The sequence below is a fragment of the Zalophus californianus genome, chromosome 5 (genome assembly GCF_009762305.2).
Source record: "Zalophus californianus isolate mZalCal1 chromosome 5, mZalCal1.pri.v2, whole genome shotgun sequence".
NCBI classification, from domain to species: Eukaryota; Metazoa; Chordata; class Mammalia; order Carnivora; family Otariidae; genus Zalophus; species Zalophus californianus.
In genome coordinates, this window is record NC_045599.1 from 40,315,382 (window position 1) to 40,337,155 (window position 21,774).

General features: G+C 39.0%; 1 protein-coding gene across 1 annotated transcript in view; it reads left to right on the forward strand.

Moving 5' to 3' along the window:
* The window catches only part of SPINK5 (serine peptidase inhibitor Kazal type 5), a 173,793-nt gene extending 152,987 nt beyond the window's left edge, over positions 1-20,806 (forward strand). Inside the window, exons 24-34 of the mRNA XM_027604428.2 lie at positions 1,346-1,454; positions 2,883-3,010; positions 5,971-6,043; positions 6,865-6,992; positions 7,153-7,231; positions 10,659-10,786; positions 11,571-11,643; positions 12,739-12,866; positions 13,748-13,844; positions 17,906-18,036; positions 20,575-20,806. Coding sequence (XP_027460229.1) covers positions 1,346-1,454; positions 2,883-3,010; positions 5,971-6,043; positions 6,865-6,992; positions 7,153-7,231; positions 10,659-10,786; positions 11,571-11,643; positions 12,739-12,866; positions 13,748-13,844; positions 17,906-18,036; positions 20,575-20,806 — 1,306 coding nt within the window. The remainder of the gene's footprint in view (positions 1-1,345; positions 1,455-2,882; positions 3,011-5,970; positions 6,044-6,864; positions 6,993-7,152; positions 7,232-10,658; positions 10,787-11,570; positions 11,644-12,738; positions 12,867-13,747; positions 13,845-17,905; positions 18,037-20,574) is intronic.
* The last annotated feature ends 968 nt before the right edge of the window (positions 20,807-21,774 follow it).

Below are 21,774 nucleotides of genomic sequence, written 5' to 3' on the forward strand. Positions count from 1 at the left end.
AAATATAACACTTTTCACAAAATGAAAAACAGTTCTTTACAGAAAGCTCAGAAGTACACATAAAATATTTCAGTCATTCAATAGCCACTTATTGAACATCTACAATGTACAGTGTGAATGATGATTGTACATAGATGGATGAAATAGACATGGGTTCAAGTTCATATGATAGGAAGGAGGATAGGAGCCTGGGTGACTCAGTCAGTTAAGTGTCCTACTCTTGGTTTTGGCTCAGGTCATGATCTCAGGGTCCTGGGATCCAGCCCCACATCGGGCTCCACACTCAGTGGGGAGTCTGCTTCTCTCCCTCTTCCTCTGCCCTTCCCCCTGCTCTCTCTCTAAAATAAATAAATAAAGCTTTAAAAAAATACAAAGGAGGAATTGCTAAATGATAAATGCTGTATTCAATGGGTTCTAGCACTTCAGGGAAGGGAGAGTTAATAGGAAGGTTTATGGGGGAGTAGAACTGGACTTTATAATTTGGATAAGATGTGAACAGGAAGGAATGAGAGGAGAAGAAGGAAAAGGCATAGGTAAAGCTCTAAAATTAAGGAAACTGTATCAACGGTAAAGAGCAAGTCATTTAGTTTCATTAGAACCTAGCCACTTTGCTGGGTTTGAATGCCAGATCAAGGACTTTGAAGTCAATTCTATATATCGTGGGAAGCTGCTAAAATTTTTCAGGTAGGAGAGTGAGTGGCATAAATATGGTTCCTTTGGGAAGATTCGTAGGTCGGCAGTAAAAAGGGAACAAAGAGAAGGAAGGGACTGAGATTCGGAATGCTGCTGGTGGTAGAAGGGGTTTGCAGGAATCCGAGAGCGATAACTGGAGTCAGAGAAACAGGAGAGAAGGTGAGATGTGAAATCAGTGTCATGCCGGCAACAGCTGTGGGAGCTGAGAGGCGGGAGCAGAGACAGCTCCAGGGTTTTGTTCTTCATGGAAGGTAGAGAGTCCAGGAGCAAGGGCACACTTGGTGGGAAAAGATAATTATTGTTGGACCTCTTGGCTCTGAGGTATTTGAGAAGAATCCAGCTGAGAGTCACAGTGAGCATTTATGAAGGGCTGGTAAAACGCTCCCATGGTCTTGCTTATGTTTATGTACTTGGTCTTCCTCTACAGCAGGGAGAGCTCTTCCAGGCAGAAGGACTCAAAAAAAAAAAAAAAAAAGAAGGACTCCACATAATTCGTCTTTCTGTTTTCAGAGGGCCTGCAACATGGTAGCTGTTCAGTAAATGCTGGTGAATTCTATACAAATCTAATTTGGTCACAGGAGGAGGAACTTGCAGAAACGCACCCCACTCTCTGTAATCTATTATTCCCTACCTCCCCCTTTCTAATTTCCAGCCAGAAAGAAGATGAAGAAAGAAAGAGAAAAGAAGATGAAGATCAGAGAAACGCGGCGGGGCATAGTTCCCACGGTGGTGGTGGCGCGGGTGGAGGAGGGAAAGCTCAGGTGAGAGAATCTCTAATTTGCACAGGCAGGGGGGACGCAAGTCATGGACAAGGGCACCCGTGGGAAAGGGGAACATAAGTCATGCTGGGTGTGAAGGCGTCCTTGGAAGGGCAGGGCAGTTACCCCCTTGAAACCGTAGGGTGATATCTCAGTAATTTTTCATCTCTCTAGGGCGCATTTTTGACTTCTTTAAACCTGGAAATAATTAACATGATGACGTCATCCGAGTCTCCTGACCCCTTTTTACAGAATGTAACTCTCAGGCCAATAACTGATCACGGCAGAGACAGTGACATCAGCATGCGGACGTTCCCCATCAGCATCTCATGCTCCTCCTTTTCTCTTATTGTTCTCTCTTTCCCTCTGGAGCCACGTGTTAGAGGCAGATTTTCTGTTGGGATCCAAGGCAGCATAATACGGTGAAACTGCAGGGTTTTCAGAGCCAGATAGTTGGGGGTATGACCCTGCCCCTGCCTCACAGGACTTGTGCAGCTTGGAATAAATTAGTTCATCTCACTGAACTCTGGTTTCCCTTATTCACTCTTGCAGGGAGAAAATAAAATAATTTAGGCAAGTTTTTAGCCCATTTCCTGAGACATTGTGAAGGGTCAGAATGACAGTAATTGCCTGTAAATCCCCTCCTCTGGCGTGTGAACACCACTGTGTAAGACGACAGCCACTTGAGCTCTCTTCTTACGACCTTGCTATATCAGGACCATCCCTTTGCTTCCAGATCTGTCATCTGTTGATAAATTCTGGCTATTCTGTTTTTCCATCTTTCTCGGTAAGGAGGCTACATCCTCACTCTCAAGGGGGAGAGCTGGTAAGGCCCTTTGTCTCTCGGCTCCACAGTTCACTCAAGCCTGTTTTCCTTGGCATTTTGCATAACTTTATACTTCCCTCCAACATTTCTTTCTCCCTTTGATCTACACCAGAGGTCAGCAACTTCTCTTTTCTGTAAAGGCCAGATAGCAAATATTTTAGACATTCTGAGTCCTATAGTCTCTATTGCTTTTGTTCAGTTCTGCCATTGTTGTCAGAAAGCAGCCATAATACCTGAATGAGTGAGGGTGTGTTTCAAGTTTTATTTATAAAACCCCATATATAAAAACAGGCAGCAGGACACATTAGTCCTGTAGGCTATAGTTTGCTGACCCTTCATGCTGTTAAATCCCAGCGAGCTTGGTAATTTCCCTGCGTAGAACCTTAAAGGCAATATTATTATCCATGACAACTGACGTCTTAGAATATGGGTGATTCCCGTCCCCCTTTCTCTGTAGATAGCAGTGCTAGGTGTTATATATATATAAGAGGAGGTGGTAAATCAGAACTTTTCTTACTCAAATTGTTTTGAGTTAAGTTTGTTAAATTTAACAGCAATACAAGAGATCAGGTAATCTGGAGACCTACTCTCCTCTCCTTTTTCAGGACCAATGCGCAGAGTATCGGGACAAAATGCAAAATGGAAAACTCAGCTGTACTCGGGAGCGTGATCCTGTACGTGATGCTGATGGCAAGTCGTACAACAATAAGTGTACCATGTGTAAAGAGATACTGTAAGTACTTCTTTCCACTGGCAGTCCAAAAAATAGTCACAGTCACCACTTCCTCCTGAATGACTGGCTCTTTCTCATTTACTTACAACTCCTTCCAGGAAAATTACTGTTTTTGTTAATTCCCAGGTATTGTCTCTTTCTCTTACATCCCCTAAGGAACAACAAGCCCTAGCAATGGCAGCTAATCAATGTCTGATTCCTACTCTATTTTTTCTATCATAATTCTGTGACCTACAAGTGCCATCATGGTAGATAATTGTGCTTTAGAACATATAATGCCTAAGTCCTATGGAGAATTTGTGAAGATCATTTGGGATAGTTCATCAGCATAGTTTAAGAGGGTTGTTTCTTGTATGTATGTGTACAACACATTTATTGTATAATCCAGGGTGTGTTGCTTCTATTTTCCCATGGTGAATGGTACTGAATTGGAGTGCTTTATTATCCAACTCAGCCACACTTGGTTTGTGTTACTGAGGGAAGTAACATAACCACTGCTGTATACTAAGGCAGTTTTCTAGATGACCTTGATGGGTGCTTATAGTTCTAAAATTTGATGCCTATAGCACAATGCTATTAATTATGGCATTTAATTGGCATATACTTAATAAGTAATGCTTCTCCACACATACACCTGTTTCACCTTTCTCCTTGAAAATAAATTACAATCTTGTGACAGTATAGGCCATGTGAGAAAATCTGATTAGTGCAAATATTGCATTTTACAGATGAGAAAACCTGAATTTTTTTTTTAAGTTCAAGGTCACATGAGGGGAGTGAACTTCAGAGCTGAAACCAGAATTCAGTTCCTCTGAATACCAGCCTAATATTTATTCACATTATGAAAAGTCTTTAATAGAAGCAGGGCAGTAGAGTAGAGCAGTGCTAGGGTTTTAGCATCAGATGATTTCAACTTCATGTTCCAGGACAGGTTATTTCACCTCTCCAGGCTTCTGTCTGCTTGTATTTATAATGGGGGTAGAGGCAGCAATAATCATCAGAGCCACATACTGTTTCTTTTGAAAGTTAAATGAGAAGAACCATGTAAAACTCTTAATACAGTACCTTGCACAAAGTAGGCACACAGTAAATGTGAATTGTCACTCTTAACAGCATCCTTCGTGTTCAGTAAATAATACATAACAGTATAATCACTAATATTATGATCTCTTACACTATACTGTTACCCTTTTGCACAGCTTCTACTTTGCAGATATGACTAACATAATCAAGATAGCTTTTTACTTATGACTTTGTTTCTTTTTGCATCACATATTAATAGTAGATAATTTGGTTAAGGAACAAATAATTTAGATGCAGAAAATTATGAAGATAAAATTTTGCCATTGAAATCAGTGCCGTCTATGTAATAAGATACTTATCTGGAATATTTAACAAAACAACACAAATGGAATATTTTTTATGATCTTTGGAAATCATTCATCTGACAAGAAATGGTTTTTGATTCTCTGCTAGGTAACAGGCACTACTCATGGACAAGCATTCTTGATGTGAACAAGAAAAAGTTCCTGCCATGGAACTATAATATAATATAGAAAAGACAGATTATAAATAAATAACGAAATAACTACATAGCACAAAGCCAGATAGTGATGAGGCAAATAAAAGAGAGTGAAGCAAGAAGGAGATTGCAGTTGCTGCTTTGTTTATGGTGTTCAGGGCAGGCCTGACATGTGAGGGATACTGGTAAAAAGTGAGTGAAGTGAATCATCTGGACATCTGGAGGAAGAAAGTTTCAGGCAGAGCAAGAGCCAATGCAAATTTCTGAAGATGTAAAATTGCCAAGCTCAAGAAACAGAAAGGAGGTCATCATGTCTCAAAATTATTGCACAGAAAATAGCAGAAAATGAGTTTGGAGAGATCAAATAAGGCTTTTTAGGCCAAGAGAAGGACATTGGATTTTATTCTATGTGTGATCAGCGGTCACTGGAGGCTTGTGATCAGAGCCATGATTATCACTAGAATTCCACTAAACTGAATCATTACAATACCCTCTTTTTCCAATAGTACTTGATAAAATGTCATGACTTTATATATGTTTGAATCTTCAGGATATGTTTTACTACCACTTTACTACACAAAGGGAACTCCCTAAAAAGAATGTATATATTCATGTTATGTACATTCATACACATGTTTGTTTTGTGTACAAAACCAAATGAAACTTTGCAAGAGATATAAGTGTATTAGAGTTTTGAAATATTTGGATCTTGAGCCAACCGCATCAGAATGACCTGGCTCGTTAAAAACCAGGCTAGAGTCCCAGTCTAAATCTTGTCAGTAAACCTGTTGGGATGGTCAGTGGATCTGAATTTTTAAAAATCTCAGTGTTTCTTAATGCACATGAAAACTTTGGGGACCATTGAAATAAATACTTTATCAGAAAGGTGAGAGATTTAAAAAAAAAAAAATGATCCTAAGGTACTTTCTAGATTACTTGTCTTCTTTCTATCTTGGGCTCCATACTTTAAGAAATAATATTCTAATGGGTTGCCTTACTTGTCAAGGCACTAGAATGGTGAGTTGGTGGTGAATTAAAAACCACAACTAATGATGAAAAGATGAGGACACTGGGCTTAAGACCTGAAACTTGCCTCTAAATATCTGATGGGTTAATATCAAGAAGAGATAATGGATTCAGCAAACCTGTTCTGTGTTGTCCTGGGATTGTGAATGAAGTAAGACTGAAGGACAGACATTAGACAGAGATAAACCTGGACACAAATAAAGGAGACTTTGAAATTACGAGTTGATCTACATATAATATCCACCATACGTACCCTGTGATGAGGAAGCTTCCTAATAACCAAGCTGACTGTCCACCTCAGGGATGCACAGAGATTCTCTGTGAAGGAGGTGGTTTAGGATACCCAAACTCTAAGCCTACTTCCAAACCTGAGTCTGGGTTAACAGGATGACTATTGATTCTTCTCTTCCAGGCAAAGAGAAGCAGAGGAAGAAAATAAGCATTCTGGCTACAGATCAAATGGGACTGAGTCAGCATCAGAAAAGGTGAGTCATTAACTAGATTTTGACAAGAATGATCTTTCTGTAAGTCAACCCTTGGCAATCAAAAATATGGAAAGAGAATGTCAATGTTGCCAACCAAGATCTTTGCCCTAAGAAGATCAGAAGTCATCATACATGTCAGTATTGCTGGTAACTTGTTCAATGGAGATATTTAATGCCAAATGGAAATCTTGCAGTCTAACAATATTGCAAAGCACTTTTACAAATAGTAGTTTATTTCATTGTCTGAACAACCTGGTCAAATACATTTTTTAACTTTATTTTATAGATGAGGAGAATGAGGCTCAGCTACTGTCACAAATTACTATCAACAGTGGCTTGAAACAACACAAACTCTCTTTGTGGAGGCTCTAGGGAAGATCTGTTTCATAGTCTTTTCTAACTTCTAGAGGCTGCCTGCATTCCTTGGCTCGTGGCCACCTTTAAAATCAGCAGGGGCCAGTTGAATTGTTTTCATGCTGCCTTACTCTGATACTGACTTTCCTGCCCCCCCCCCTTTCCCTCATGAGAACTTTTGTGATTACACTGGGCCACCCAGATAATTCAGGATAATCTCTCCATGTTATGGGCGGCTAATTAGCAATCTTAATTCTATCTTCAACCTTAATTTGTCCTTACCATATCAGGCTACGTATTTACAGGTCCCAGGAATTAGAATGTGGACATGTTTGTAGGCTATTATATTGCCTCCGAGCAAGGTTAAGTGGCTGCCTGACTCTGAAATCAAAATCTTCAGATTTTCAAGCCCAATCAAATACTATGTGAAAACAGCCATTTCCAATATAAACTTTCCTTCTTTTTAGGACACGTGTGATGAGTTTAGAAGCCAAATGAAAAATGGACAACTTATCTGCACCCGAGAAAGTGACCCTGTCCGGGGTCCAGATGGCAAGACACATGGCAATAAGTGTGCTATGTGTAAGGACAAACTGTGAGTATTTTCAAAAATGGGCCTTTGATTGCAAAAATTAAAGTTTGATAATCATTTCTCATCAGTTTGAGAAAATGACTTCTTTTTAAAAACAGATCTAATTATTAATGAGGTGTTTGTTCACTTTGGTTGAAATGTTTTTTTCCATTTTTTCTTCAAGGGAAAGGGAAGCAGCTGAAAGAAAAAAGAAAGAGCAGGACAACTTGAGAAACACAGGAGAAAAGAGCAATGAAAACGAGGTAGTGTGTGTTAGATGTATTTTCTGGAAGTACAAGCTGGAAGCTTGGGGGTAAGGTTAATCCATTCAACAAATATTTATGGAATGCCTACTCTGTCCCACTCCTTGTGTATATAATGATGAACAGGAAAGCATGGTCAGATCTTGCAAAGAAATAGCATGCTATTTCAATGCTCTGAAAGCAACTCTGATGTAATGACCACCTATCTGCAGGACCAATTACCATCACCAAGCTATGGTTATGATGAAGTGGATTTCTTCTCTGAAGTTTTACTTTTTTTTAAAGATTTATTTATTTATTTATTGAGAGAGAGAAAGAGCATGTGTGTGTAGGTGGGGGGAGGGGCAGAGGGAGAGAATCTCCAGCAGACTCCCCACTGAGCACAGAGCCCAACACAGGGCTCCATCTCACAACCCGTGAGATCTCCACCTGAGCCGAAACCAAGGAAGAGTCAGACGCTTAACCGACTAAGCCACCCAGGCGCTCCTCTTCTCTGAAGTTTTAAAACAAATAATTAAGCAAATAGACACCAAAATTACAAATAAGAAAGCAAATATCAAAAACTTAGAGCTCCAGATGATGAATTCTTGACATGGCATTCCAGTGCCGTCTTGTATTCAATTAGGGCTTTAAAAATAATGTTCAATGCTTTACAACACTAACACATAGAATATGACACAGCATAATCTCTTCTAATCCATCAATGGACTCCCAATTAGAAAAGAGAAATCGTGAAGTCTCCCCAGGAAAGTTTTCCTGTTAATGAATGTTAATGAGGGAACTTTTCATTAGGTCTATACTGACTTAAAAAATGAACCATTAATAGTAATTTCATTTTAACAAATATATGTTGGGAATATCTATTATGCATTTTGGTAAATGAATGGCCTTGAGATAAGATTTTATTGTATAAATTCAAATCATCTCTACTGGCCATCTATTCTATTTCTAATCTTAGTCAATATTTTTCTTTTTTTAATATCTATTTTAGAAATGTCAAACAAAAAATATTCTGTATATTCATATATTAAAAATGTCCAGACATTTTGTGTGTTTGTGTGGCAAAAAGAGAGCTATGGTCTTACCTACATCTGCAAAGTTAAATTTTTTACAAATCACATGCATCATCATATTTAAATCTGCTTCTCTGAACAAAAGATTCACAACAGCTGTGTTTCAGTTTCGAAAAGGAAAGAAAAGTTTTTTATTATTATTACAGAAACCTAATAGGAACAGAAGAAGAAAGGAATCTACACATAGATGAAAGTAATAGGAGGCAATAAATGAGAATAAGGCAAAGTTACATCAAATCAGATACTTACAACATCCAACCTCATTAGCTGGGGAAGCCCTATGGGAACAGCCAGGCTGGAGTCCCAGCTGAGAGGCCTGAGCTGAGCGTCCTCCCCTCAGGTGAAACTTCCAACCGACCCTCCCCATAGGGCCATATTTATAGGGCAAATAATAGGGTTTGAAATTAAACATTTGTCTGCCTACCTGCAGTTCACTGTGAGCTGCATTTCTATGTTACCATGTTTCTGTATTTTCAAGGAGCCTGGGCTTTGTCTGTCTGCCTCCCCTCCCAGATTCCATTCTAGGGGGCCAGTCCAACCTTGAGCAGGAAGGGGTGTGAGATAAGATTTGTAGCTCTTGGCACCCAGAACAGAAGGGCCATCTGGGGGCCAGATAATATATTTCAAACACCCAGACTCCCAAGGTTATTCACATAGCATGAGTCTAACAAACAACATTCTTAGCCTGCTGATGTACATGCAAATCCAGGTGGTCAGTTATGCGGGACAAATCATAATAACATTTATCCATACTGACCACCTGCCCAGGACAAACTTCCAATTCTAGAATAAATGTCAGGGAGATATAATGTACACATGGGGAATACAGTCAGTAACATTGTAGTAACTGTATGGTAACAGATGATAACTAGACTTATTGGGGTGACCATTTTGCAAAGTATACAAATGTCAAATCACTATGTTGTGTATCTGAAACTAATATCAATTATACGTCAATAAAAAATAAATAAGCCCAAAATCTATGCAGTAGGTGGTATTGATCCCGTTTTTCAGTTGAGAAAAACTCAGATAAGTTAACTACACACAGGTCATAAAAAGAAGAGCCAGAGATTGCACCCATAAAGCAAAGACGGAAGTACAGGCAGATGGGTGCTATCATAAACATATATGTAAGTGGGATTTTGTGTGGCTGGAAAAGGAAATAATTCTAGCAACTTCCAAAAATGATGGCTGTGAGACATTTAATATTTTGATCAAGTGTTCCAGAGAACTTTTTTAATACTGCAAACAGAAGTAGGTCTGGAGTTGTTAATGGGTATCACAATTTAAAGAAAGAAGGATAGGGGCACCTGGCTGGGAGCATCTGACTCTTGACTTTGGCTCAGGTCATGATCTCAGGGTCATGGGATCGGGCCCCGTGTCGGGCTCTACGCTCAGCATGGAGTCTGCTTGTCTCTCTCCCTCTGCTCCTCCCCCCACTCACACTCTCTCTCTCTCTAAAATAAATAGATAAAATCTCTTGGAGAAAGAAAGAGAGAGAGAGGAAGGAAGGAAGGTGGGAAGGAAGGAAGGGTAACTGCTATCCACGTTACTAGCAGTATTTTTCAAGGTAATTTTCCCATATCTTTCCTTGGGCTTTTTGAGCTTACAGGTAGTTTATGACAAATTTCTGTAGATATCCAAAAATTTCATCAGAGGCCAGATCCTGTGGATTCATTTTCACTGTCTTCTTTTTAAGGTTCTTATTTTTCAGTGAATATAAAAGGCAGCTTTATCTTTTTACAAGTGTTTATCAGTTTTATTCTCTGCCAGGTAAAAGCGCAGAAAATAACAAAGCTTGTTACCCGATTTCTGATCACAATTCCAACATTGACTTTACTTAATCTCTCTGAGCCTTATTTTCTCACCTATAACATGAGGATAATGAGTGCTTTTCATCAATAAAATGAGGATAATGAGTGTTTATCTTGTGTGCTCTTAGCAAACAACAAAATGCCTGGCATATAATAAAATATTATTTTGTTCTTGAGAAACAGAGCGTCTATGATTTCATTTCAGGGCTTATGTGTGGAGTAATGAGGAGCCTGCAGGGAGACAGGTTTGGGGCTCAGCCTGCTAAAAATTGCATTAACACAGTGCAGGCTGCCCTAGGCAGTCGTGAAATTCCACCAGACAAAGTCATTATTTGAGAGGGACACTATGGAGAGGATTCTAACTTCCTACGCAGATATTGAATGAAGAGCCTTTAAAACACATTCCATCCCTAAAATTCTGTTTTCTCTAGATTTTTATTTCCCCCCTCAAGTATTATGAGCTTATATCCCACAAATTATGTTTTAAATTTTAGAGCTCAGACTATCATGGTAACATCTTTTTTCTGCTTCTCTTGGCAGGATCAGTGCCACGAATTCCGGAATATGGTGACAGAGGGGAAGTTTATCTGCACCAAAGAAAACAACCCTGTTCGAGGTCCAGATGGCAAGATGCACGTCAACAAGTGTGCTATGTGTCATAGCATCTTGTACGTGAAGAGGTTTATCGATCAATTTGATGGGTTGTGCTTGTTTGCGAGGAGATGGTTCTTTTTAATTTAAAACTTAAGGCCCTGGGCATTGCACATGAAAAACATACAAGGCCTTCCCTTTAGAAGAGGACAGTGAGCTTTCAGAACGCTCTCGCAAAAAGTGTTTCCTTTGATGATGAGAAGCGTAATCATATCCAGAGCATCTGGGACAGGGAGACAGCTGTTGTATGGTGCCCAAATCCCGGGCTTTCAGAGAAGTCCATCAGCTGAGTTACCACATACTTCCTCTTGTATATAAAGGCAGCAATTTCTACATGATAGACTTTTCGTAGGGATTCAAGGAGATAATATGCTTCAAACATTTATAAACCTGAAGCAATATAACTACATAAAGAAAATCAATATTGGAGAGTTCAGTTCTAATTGAATATGGAAAAGAGAAAGGAGAAAGGAAGCAACATTACATGAGAGAGAAAAATACATTGTATTTTCCTTAATAAAATACAAATATTTTATTAAGGAAAAATGCAATGGCCTTTTAGGAGCATAGCACTCTGGATGACAGTGTAGTAACCGAATTTATGAAAGTCGATAGCGTTGCCACAAATGCACTATGAAAATTCCAACAGTTAAGACTCATTAGTAAAAAAGAAAAAAAAGTATTTTAGGTATTTTTTTCAGATATGAGAAAATAGTGTTAGATTTGCTAAGGTTTAGAATTAGAGAAATACTTCATTTAAAAAACTCAGTAAAAACAATCCTATCCTTTCTTATTCTGCAGTGAGCGAGAAGCTAGTGAAAGAAAAAAGAATGACGAAGAAAAATCAAATGCCAAGCCCTCAGATGATGCAAAGGTCATTTCTTAAAAGATGCAAAGATAACTATTTTGCCTTTCATCCTCAGAATCTGACATTCTCCTCTGGTTTTTTGGATAATAAAAATGCCAATGTTTTGCTTCAAAGAAAATAGACTTTGCTAATATTTCATTTTGATTATAACAACATTTTTGTCTGGCTTTAAGTTTAATATTTTTCTCAGTTTTGTAGAGAATTTGCCCACAATGTGCATCAAATATTGCTCTCCTCTTTGGGAGAAATATGGATTGAAAAATAGAGTGTAAAATTCTTTACCACCTCACCTGCATGCTTTCCTCTGACATAAATGTGAAATGACGCTTCGGGTAGCTTGTTGACATTGATTTTTACAATTCAGGTAACATACACTAATTTCAAAGCCTCCCCTTTAGCTTCTCTCCTTGATGTCTTTTTTTCCTGTTTCCTCCAGATAGCTTTCACAGCATCAACAAATCAATAGTGTGTATGCATGATGCTGCCTCTTCTATTTCCTTTTCAAGCCTGCAAAGAAGACATCTTCTTCATTCAGTCCTTTGCAGTAATAATCACATTTGTGGCATTAGATTCCTATGATAGTCCTTTGGTCAAGAGTATAGCTCCTATGGGATGCCTGGGTGGCTCAGTTGGTTAAAGCGTCTGCCTTTGGCTCAGGTCATGGTCCCAGGGTCCTGGGATCAAGTCCCACATCAGGATCCTTGCTCAGCGGGCAGCCTGCTTCTCCCTCTGCCTGCCGCTCCTCCTGCTTGTGTGCTCACGCTCTCTCTCTCTCTCTCTCTGACAAATAAATTTTTAAAAATATCTTTAAAAAAAAAAGAGTACAGCTCATGTGGAAAATGAGGGGAAGGGAGGAAGGAAGCTAGGAAGGACAGGGTGAGGGAGACATGACCTATTAAGTGTTCCCCTCTGCATTTTCAGGACCCAGGAAGAAAAGTTCAGAATGAAGTGGTGTTGGAAATTTTAAAGTCTAGGCGTTCCTTGGCCTCCATTGCCAGGATAAGGGTAGTGAGTCTGAGCTCACAGCTAAGAAAGGACTTTCTAAGACCAAGTTTTAGAAAGGGGAAAAATCCTGTTCACTTCCCCTTTCTCATTTTCTAGGACAAGTGCAGTAACTTTCGGCAGTACGTGAGGAATGACCAGCTCTGGTGCACTCGAGAGAATGACCCCGTGCGTGGTGCTGATGGAAAACTATACAAAAACAAGTGCCACATGTGCAGAACGATCATGTGAGTAAGAGGATCCTGTTACCCCTCCAGCTAGTGGGGGAATTGTGTTTTTATTTTTTTTAATTTTTTATTTTAATTTCTATTTTTTGGTGCAAAAGTTGTTTTTATTAAAGCATGGGGACAGGACCCATGGGAACAGCATCTTTAGAAGTTGCTGATAAAATAAATGTGTGCTCATTAATCCATGGCGTCCTTAAAATAAGTCTTTAGATTCAAGGCCCTTAAGTTGAGAACACTTGATATAGGAGACAGGAAATCCATATGTGAATTCTAACCAGAGTATTTACTAGCTGTGTCACCGGAGAAAACTTTTTTTCAACTCTCAGGATCATAACTACAAGAAAATCTTCCAAATCTTTGTTCCACAACTGGATCAGACTCAACGGAAAAGTCTTTTTCCGAAATAACAGATTTTTACCCCCCAAAATGTATTTGGCAAAAAATTCAGGGCTAAGGAATTTGTTGTTTAGAAGAGGTTTCTAGGTTGTTTTGATGAACAACTATATTTGGGGACCAAGGGACATGATAGATACTGATGACGATGGTTATGAAAACACTGTGAACACAATTAGAATAATCAGTATTTTTTTAGCTCTTTGTAGTATGTTCCTGGAGACTGGAATTACCAATACTACCCTCCTTTTAAGTTCTAGAAAAGCTAAGCTCAAGGCATTTAAGCAACTTGTCCAAGGTCATATATCTAGTAAGTGATGAGTGCTCTCAACCAGTTCCCTATTGTGTACTTTTCTTTACATCATCCTCTGGCTGAATGTTCTGCGGTTCTATCATATTTTATTTAGGATGGCATAGCTTCCACTGGAAGTTACAGGTGCTAGTCTTCGTGGCTATAACTTTAAATTACTTTTCGTCTTCTTCTGTAGTCAAAAAGAAGCTTTGGAAAGGGCAAGAATTCGAGATAAATCATTCCACGTTAGATCTCTGGACGAAAACAGCCCAACTTCCTCCAGTTCTTTTCTGGTAAGAATGACTACTCCTGAAAAGCTACTTATTAAGTTGATGCATTTGTTTGGGGTCTGTTGCAAATCCGCGCTCCCCCCCCCACCACCACCCATGAGCTTCATTTCCATAGAGAGGCCTTGGAAAGGTGAATTCGGAGTAGCTCCAAACCCTTTGTGTGTAGTTCCAAGCTCAGTGAGAGTTCTGGGAATTACTCATCAGTGCATTATTCTGTGCTCTTTTAGATTATTAGCCCTGTTCCAAGCCAATTTAGTACATTATTGAAATTTTAAAACGTGGGTGTATCATGAACGTGGCTTATTGCACATATGATCAGATAAGTAGTTAGGAGCCTCAATTCTGTAATTTCAGCAGGCCAAAAAGACTCCTCACCCAGCTTCCTGTCTCTCCCCCTCCCCAAATCAACCCTCTTCCCAATAGCCTAGAAAGGGGTGCAGAGCATTTTCACACCCGTGAGATTCCACTAATCAGCGATTCATAGTGATTAAAACTTGTTTATTCAAAATACAAGCTGATGCCCTTCAGTAACATATACTTTAGTGTAAATCAGCCTAACAGGTTTGCTTTTATAGAGCTTTGCCAAAGTGAGGAATAGAGAGGAGGAAAGGGAATAAGCGTATATTCATGAAGTATACTCGTGAAGTAGCATATGAAATTGGCCTCTAAAAGTGAAACTTGAGCATCTAGTCTGATGACCCAGCAAAAAAAAGAAAGAAAAGTATCAAGCATGAATTTAATCTTATTATTTGCCCAATTTAAGTAGGATAGTAGATGAGTTGCCCTGGTGAAATATATACTAATTGCAGATTTCTAGTAAACTAGTTGCTACCCTAGGAATCCCGTAAGCATGGAGAGAAACTATTCACAGAATCTGTTCTTTTTTCCTCTAGCTTATTGAGATATAATTGACATATAACACTGTGTAAATTGAAGATGTACAGTGTGTTGATTTAATACACTTTTAAGTTGCAAAATGATATCACTGTAGTGTTAGCGAACACCACTATCACCTCACATAATTACTATTTGTGTGTGTGGTGAGGACATTTAAGATTTATTCACTTACCAACTTTCAAGTGTATTATACAGAATGATTAGCTATAATCACCATGCTGTACATTACACCCCTAGAACTTATTCATCTTATAAGTGAAAGTTTGTACCCTTTCACCAACGTCTCCCAACGTCCCTCAGTCCCCTTCCCTGGTAACCACTATCCTATACTCTGTTTCTGAGTTTGCATTTTTAGATTCCACGTATAAATGATATCATACAGTATTTGTCTTTCTCTGTCTGACTGATCTCAGTTAGCATGATGCCTTAAAGATTAATCTAAGTTGTAAATGGCAAGATTTCCTTCTTTCTCATGGCTGAATAATATTCCAGTGTTCTGTGTGTGTGTGTGTGTGTGTGTGTGTGTGTGTGTGTAACACGTATTCTTTATCCATTTACCCACTGATGGTTGTTTCCATATCTTGGCTATTGTGAATAATAAAATCTGTTCTTTAAAAAAAAACATTTTACTGAAGTATAAGAGTCATATAGAAGAATGCTTATTAGGAGTGTACTGCTAAATGCAGTATCACAAAGTGACCACAGCTGTGATATTAGCAACTACCTCAAGAAATGAGATACTGCCAGCAGACAAGAAGCCTCGTCAAGGTTCTTCCTAATGTACAATCTGGTTTTGAGCTGAGCTTTCTCTTGGAGAAGAGAACCACATTCATTATTCACTTTCTCATTCATTCATTTTACAAATGTTTATTGAGCACCTACAATTTTCCAACCATTATTCATGTGTATGAGAACAATAGTCATAAGCAAAGCAGACAGAACTCTCTATATTCATGGAGTTTATGTTTGAAGAATATAGATAGTAGATAATATGAATAAATAAAATGTAACTCCAAGGGGAAATAAAATAATGATATAGTTAATACTGGGATCAGGGTCGGGGCGGGGAGTACAATTTTAAGTAGGCTGTACAGTAAATAACTCTGAGGTGACATTTACACCAAGACCTAAACAGATTGATACCATACATGTTAAGTGAGAGAAAAGCCTTCCAAGAAAATAATAACAGAGCCCCAAGGAGGGGGTCAAAGGCCAGCCAGGAGACCAGTGTAGTTGAAATAGAGGGACCCCAGAGAGAACCATAGAAGGGGAAGTCATGAAAGTAGCAGGAGGCCATATTATATAGGATTTTGCAGACCATATTAAAGATATTGATTGTTATTCTGAATGAAGGTTTGGAAAAGAGGAGTGATGTGATCTGATTTATTTTTTAAAAGACTAACTCTGCCTGGTATATTGAAAATGCACTACAGGGAGGCAAGAACAAAATCTGGACAGCTGATTAGTCATAGCAGTAGTCAATGGAAGAGATGACTGTAGTTTATACCATGGCAGTAGGGGTAGAAGTCATGAAAGGTGGTTGGATCCTGGGTCTGCTCTGAAGCTGGAATCAACCACAATTGGTTCAGAGTTGATGTACTATGTAAGAAAAAGGAGAAGCAGCCTGTCGTTGCTTCTTTGTAATGCTTTATCCTAGTAGTTTTGAACCTTGTAGCAACAGATACCTGAAAAAAAAATGCTAAAGATATATCTGGTTCATTCCTACCTTTGCCAGTGATTCATAGAAGGTGCTTGCCTAAATTCTCCCTGAATACCTACCAATATGGAACTCACCATAATCTAAAGCAGTCCACTGGATTTTTTTAATTTTATTTTGGAGAGAGAGGGAGAGATATCCTTAGTATTTTCTTACATAGTCTGTCAACTCTGAACCAATTATGGTTGATTTCACCTTCAGAGCAGACCCTGGTTCCAACCACCTCTCAAAGTCCCTCTCTCCCCCGCTGCCCCTCTCCACACTTGCATGCTCATGCATGTGCGTGTGTGTGTGCACACACTCTCTCTCTCTTTCAAATAAAATAAATATTGGGAAGAGAGGCAGAGGGGGAGGGAGAGGGCCAAACCAACTCCACGCTGAGCAATAGCCCAAAGCGGGACTCCATCTCATGACCCCGAGATCTTGACCTGAGCCAAAACCAAGAGTCAGCCACTCAACAGCCTGAGACACCTAGGCACCCCTGGATGTTTGAATTATTTATCAAAACAAACTAGCGAACAAGTACTTATTTATGCCTCTGGAATGAATACCTACAGATATCATACGATTAGATTTTCTATTTCTTTGCTTCAGAAAGCTGTTTTGAAGGTATTTTTTAATTTCATCTAAGTTGTCAAGTTTATTGGTGTATAGTTATAACATTTCCACATTATCCTTTTAATATCTATATATAGTGAAACCCCCATTTTATTTTTAATATTGGTAATGTACATTTCTTGCCTTTTTATCAATTTTGCAAGTGGTTTATCAATTTATTAATCTTTTCAAACAACCAGTGTTTTGCTTTGTTGTTTTCTATTTCATAGATTTCTCTTCTGTATTATTCTTTTCTTCTATTTTCTTTGAGCTTAATTTGTTTATTAGCTATTATGCTAGCTTCTTTTTTTTAAGATTTTATTTATTTATTTGACAGAGAGAGAGCGCGCACAAGCGGGGGTGGGGGGGAGCAGGCAGAGGGAGAGGGAGAAGCAGGCTCCCCGCCGAGCGGGGAGCCTGACCTGGGGCTCCATCCCAGTACCCGAGATCATGACCTGAGCCAAAGGCATCCGCTCAACCAACTGAGCCACCCAGGAGCCCCCATTTGCTAGCTTCTTGACATGGAAGTTTAGATCATTGATCTTAAATCTTTCTTCTTTGCCAATCATGTATTTATTTACAACTTTCCCTTAAATCACTGCTTTAGCTGCTGTGATTTGGTAATTTATATTTTTATTATCATTCAGTTTAAAACATTTCTACATTCCATTATGATTACCTTGAGTCATGAGTTATTTATAACTGTGTTGGTTGATTTTTAAATAGTGAGTTTCTATGACCTATGTTACAGTTCCTTTACTAATGTTTTATTCAGATGTGATTGAGGAAATCAAAAGGTTTTTCCACTCCTGAGTGCCATTGAGTAAATCTGATTTATATTTTACTTCTTCAGGATTCTGAGATGTGCAAACATTACCGAGTATTGCCCAAGATGGGTTACCTTTGCCCAAAGAATTTACAGCCTGTCTGTGGTGATGATGGCCAGACGTACAACAATCCCTGCATGCTCTGTCATGAAAACCTGTAAGTACACATGTTGTACTATCATATCTTCAAGTGGAGAGGTTCTTGACTATGGTGTTGACCCACAAGACTGCACTCATACCAATTGGAGGTGCATTGCACCAATTTACTAATCATAGCAGTTAAAAATTCAAATTTTGTGGATGATCTTATTCATATATAAAATAGAGGGGATTGGAGGTTATCCTTTTGATTAAGTTGCTTATATACTTTACTGAGTGGAAGAGAAAGGAAAAAATGGTGGGGTTGCAACAGTTAGAGAAAGTCTCTATTAGCCCACATACAGTCGTGGGAATGCGAACATCGTCCACGCGTTGTGTAAAAAGAAAAAAAGTTGATAATCATTGCTGTGCTGGCCAATAATCTCTCCTGGGCCCTCTGACTACCTGATAGTCACATATTTTCCATCTTCTCCAAGTCTTCTTCTTGGAGCAGAAGTGGTCTCATTCAAGAGAAAGCCCCCGGAACAAATGGCAAATGGCGGACTTGGTGTGGGCGCTCAGATTTATTACTGTCTGTGCATCTGTGGCCATGTTATCTCATCATTCTCAGATTCACTTTTTCCACTGAGGAAGTGCAGACCATTCTCTGAGCTAGCTGGCTTCACTGGATTTTTAAGAAGAATTGAATTGCCATTTTTATTTCAAATTACATATGAGGGATTTGTTTTAATACTATCATTATGGGTTTTAGCTTTTTGCTTTTCTGCTCAAATACTGTCTTACCCTCACCTCTATTCACCTGCCTCACATTTGACCAGCTTTAAGTGAAAGCGTGGTGACAAATCTTGACTCTTCCAACCCACTCCCACCCCATCCCAGATTTACACTGTATTCTGTGTATGTTCTTGCCTTCTGGGGACACCATAAGCAAAGCCCGGAATGTGAGGATGGGACGTTCTGCAATTTATACACTTAGCATAACACCTGAATATGAGTGCTTTGTGTGTTCTCACATCTGTAGGTAAGACACTCGCACATTCACTCTCTCGCTGAATCCTCACTACATGCTATGAGCGCTATTATCTTCACTGTACAGAGGGCGAATCTAAGGTTCAGAGAGTCCAGGTAACTTGTTTAAAGTCACAAAGCTAGGAAGTAGATTAGACAGAATTTTCACCTTGTTGGTTTGGGTCTCAGTACAGTTCTCTTTTCTCTCCACTACACTACTGTTATATCCAAGGTAGTCAAGGGATCAAAAGTTCCTTTGATGATGAGAAAGTTACCTCTTTCCAGAAAAGAAAAGAAAATGAAGCAACATTAACAATTTGTCTGCATGAAATTTATGGGTGCATGAATCTCCTGAAATCCCTCCATGGATCTTATAGAGTTTTAAGAATTAAGAAATCTCCGTTTAAGAAATGAATGCAACCATTCAGGAATTTGTTACTGTATATGCCTTATCTTCAGCCCAGAAATTCTTCAACTTCCCTTTATTGTAAATGTCAGGGCCTAAATTATCCACCCAGTGTTCTTTAAGCCTTCCATTAACTGTATAAACCCATAATAAGTCACACTTTAAGTCAAGGGAACTTTAGAGTCAGAAACTTCAATGGTAAAAATATTAATAAAGCATGGCTCAGGTTGGATTGTTTAGCTAAAGGAACTGATAATATATATTATAGAGGGAGGATCCAGGCTGTCCTAGGCAAGAGGAAACAGTATTGATTTCTGTGGTCTTAGAGGGAAGCCATTTCAACTTGAGCAATGTCCGAAGACAAGTCAAACTGCCTTAATAGACAGTGAGTTTCCCATCACCAGAAGCAAACAAGCAGATGTTTGATATGCAATATTTAAGAGAGAGGCATTAAAATTCATACCTTTTAAGATTTTTTCCAGCTATAAAATTTGAACTGTATGATTACATATTATTGTATTTTATAAAATCTATGTTCTATATACATTTTATATACTTTTATTATATATATGTATTGTATTTTGTAATCCCACATTATAGGTACTCAGTAAAATGAAGCTTCTCTCTGGGATCCAGTTTTCCCATCTGTAGAATAATGGCTTTTGGAATAGGCGGTCTCCAAGTTTATTTCCTTTTTTTTTTTTTTTTAAGATTTTATTTATTTATTTGACAGCGAGAGAGACAGCAAAAGAGAGAGCACAAGCAGGGGGGTGGGAGAGGGAGAAGCAGGCTTCCCACTGATCAGGGAGCCTGACGTGGGGCTCGATTCTGGGACCCTGGGATCATGACCTGAGCCAAAGGCAGACACTTAACAACTGAGCCAGCCAGGCACCCCTCCAAGTTTATTTCTAACATTGAACAATTTCATGAGCATATAGTGAATGAAAGGTGATGGAATGAATCCAGGACTGGGGAACGTATCTGGAGCTGAATCTGGAAAGAGAGAGACAAAACCTGGGTGATTCCTACTGGGAAATAATTGAATTCAGATCCCGGGTCCTACTTGTAATTTCAGTTCTGGTTTGATGCGCAGATGTCACCCCCATTGATCCTTGTTTGTTTTCTTTTCTCATCGTAACTGTCAGTTTTTCCATCTTTTTAATTTCCTCTGCTCTGTCTTAGAATACGCCAAACTAATACACACATACGCAGTGAAGGGAAGTGTGATGAGAACAGCACCCCAGAAACAACTCCTCTCGGTGTGCCAGCATCTGTAAGTACACTGCATCCCCATTACACGGCCAGAGCCAACTGGTTCTGCTTCTGTGTCTGTCACCGACCAGTGGACATTTCTCTGGCTGGGGCAGCGATGCTGGCTCAGAACTGGTCACATCTTCATTGTGAAGATAATTAAGTAATCACTGAAATATGCAGGGATAATAATATAATAGTTAATATAAGTGCTTACTGTTAACTGGGATCATTAATAGATTGTTTATGAGCAAGGTCCCTCACATAACACTTTTGCAAAGTAGGTTTTATATCCTGTGATTTACTATAAAGAGAGAAGAAAAGATTGAGGGAGGTCACATAGTGACGGAACTGAATTTCAGCCATTTCTGTAAAACCCCCATGTTCTCACACTTAACATTGCATTCAACTGTTTCCCAACATGACAAGCTGGCCTTTTCATTTAAATCCCTGCAAGGATTTTTTTTATTATTATGTTCAATTAGCAAACATATAATACATCATTAGTTTTTGATGTAGTGTTCAGCGATTCATTAGTTGTGTGTAACACCCAGTGCTCATCACCACACATGCCCTCCTTAATGCCCATCACCCTGTTACCCCATCCCCCCCACCCCCTCCCTTCTGTAACCCTCAGTTGGGTTCCCAGATTCCAAAGTCTTTCACGGTCATATCCTCAAATGCAATCACCAGAGAGAACAGCAAACTCGATAATGTCTGTCAAAACAGCCTTGCAGCCTGCAAGATTGACAGACTTTATCGAGTTTGCCATTCTCCCTGGTGATTGCATTTGAGGACGCTCTTCCTCGGGCAAGATGATATGTAACTTGGGGGAAAATGTAGGAATTTTCAAACAAGAAAAAATGTTTGTTACCAGGCAAATACGGATTTAAATTCCAGTTTTTTAGATTTCTCATATATGAGACCTTTGGCAAATCAAAGATCTAAACCAAAGATCTCACCAAGTTATTGAAAATACTCAATAAATACTGACTTTTAAGCATTTGGCAGTGTCTACAAACTAATGGCATTTATTATTATTATCACTATTATTATTATGCCAAAGAGACCAAAGTATGAACTTAGACAAAGAGAAGAATCCATAGTGGAAACTTAGAGAAACAGATCCTG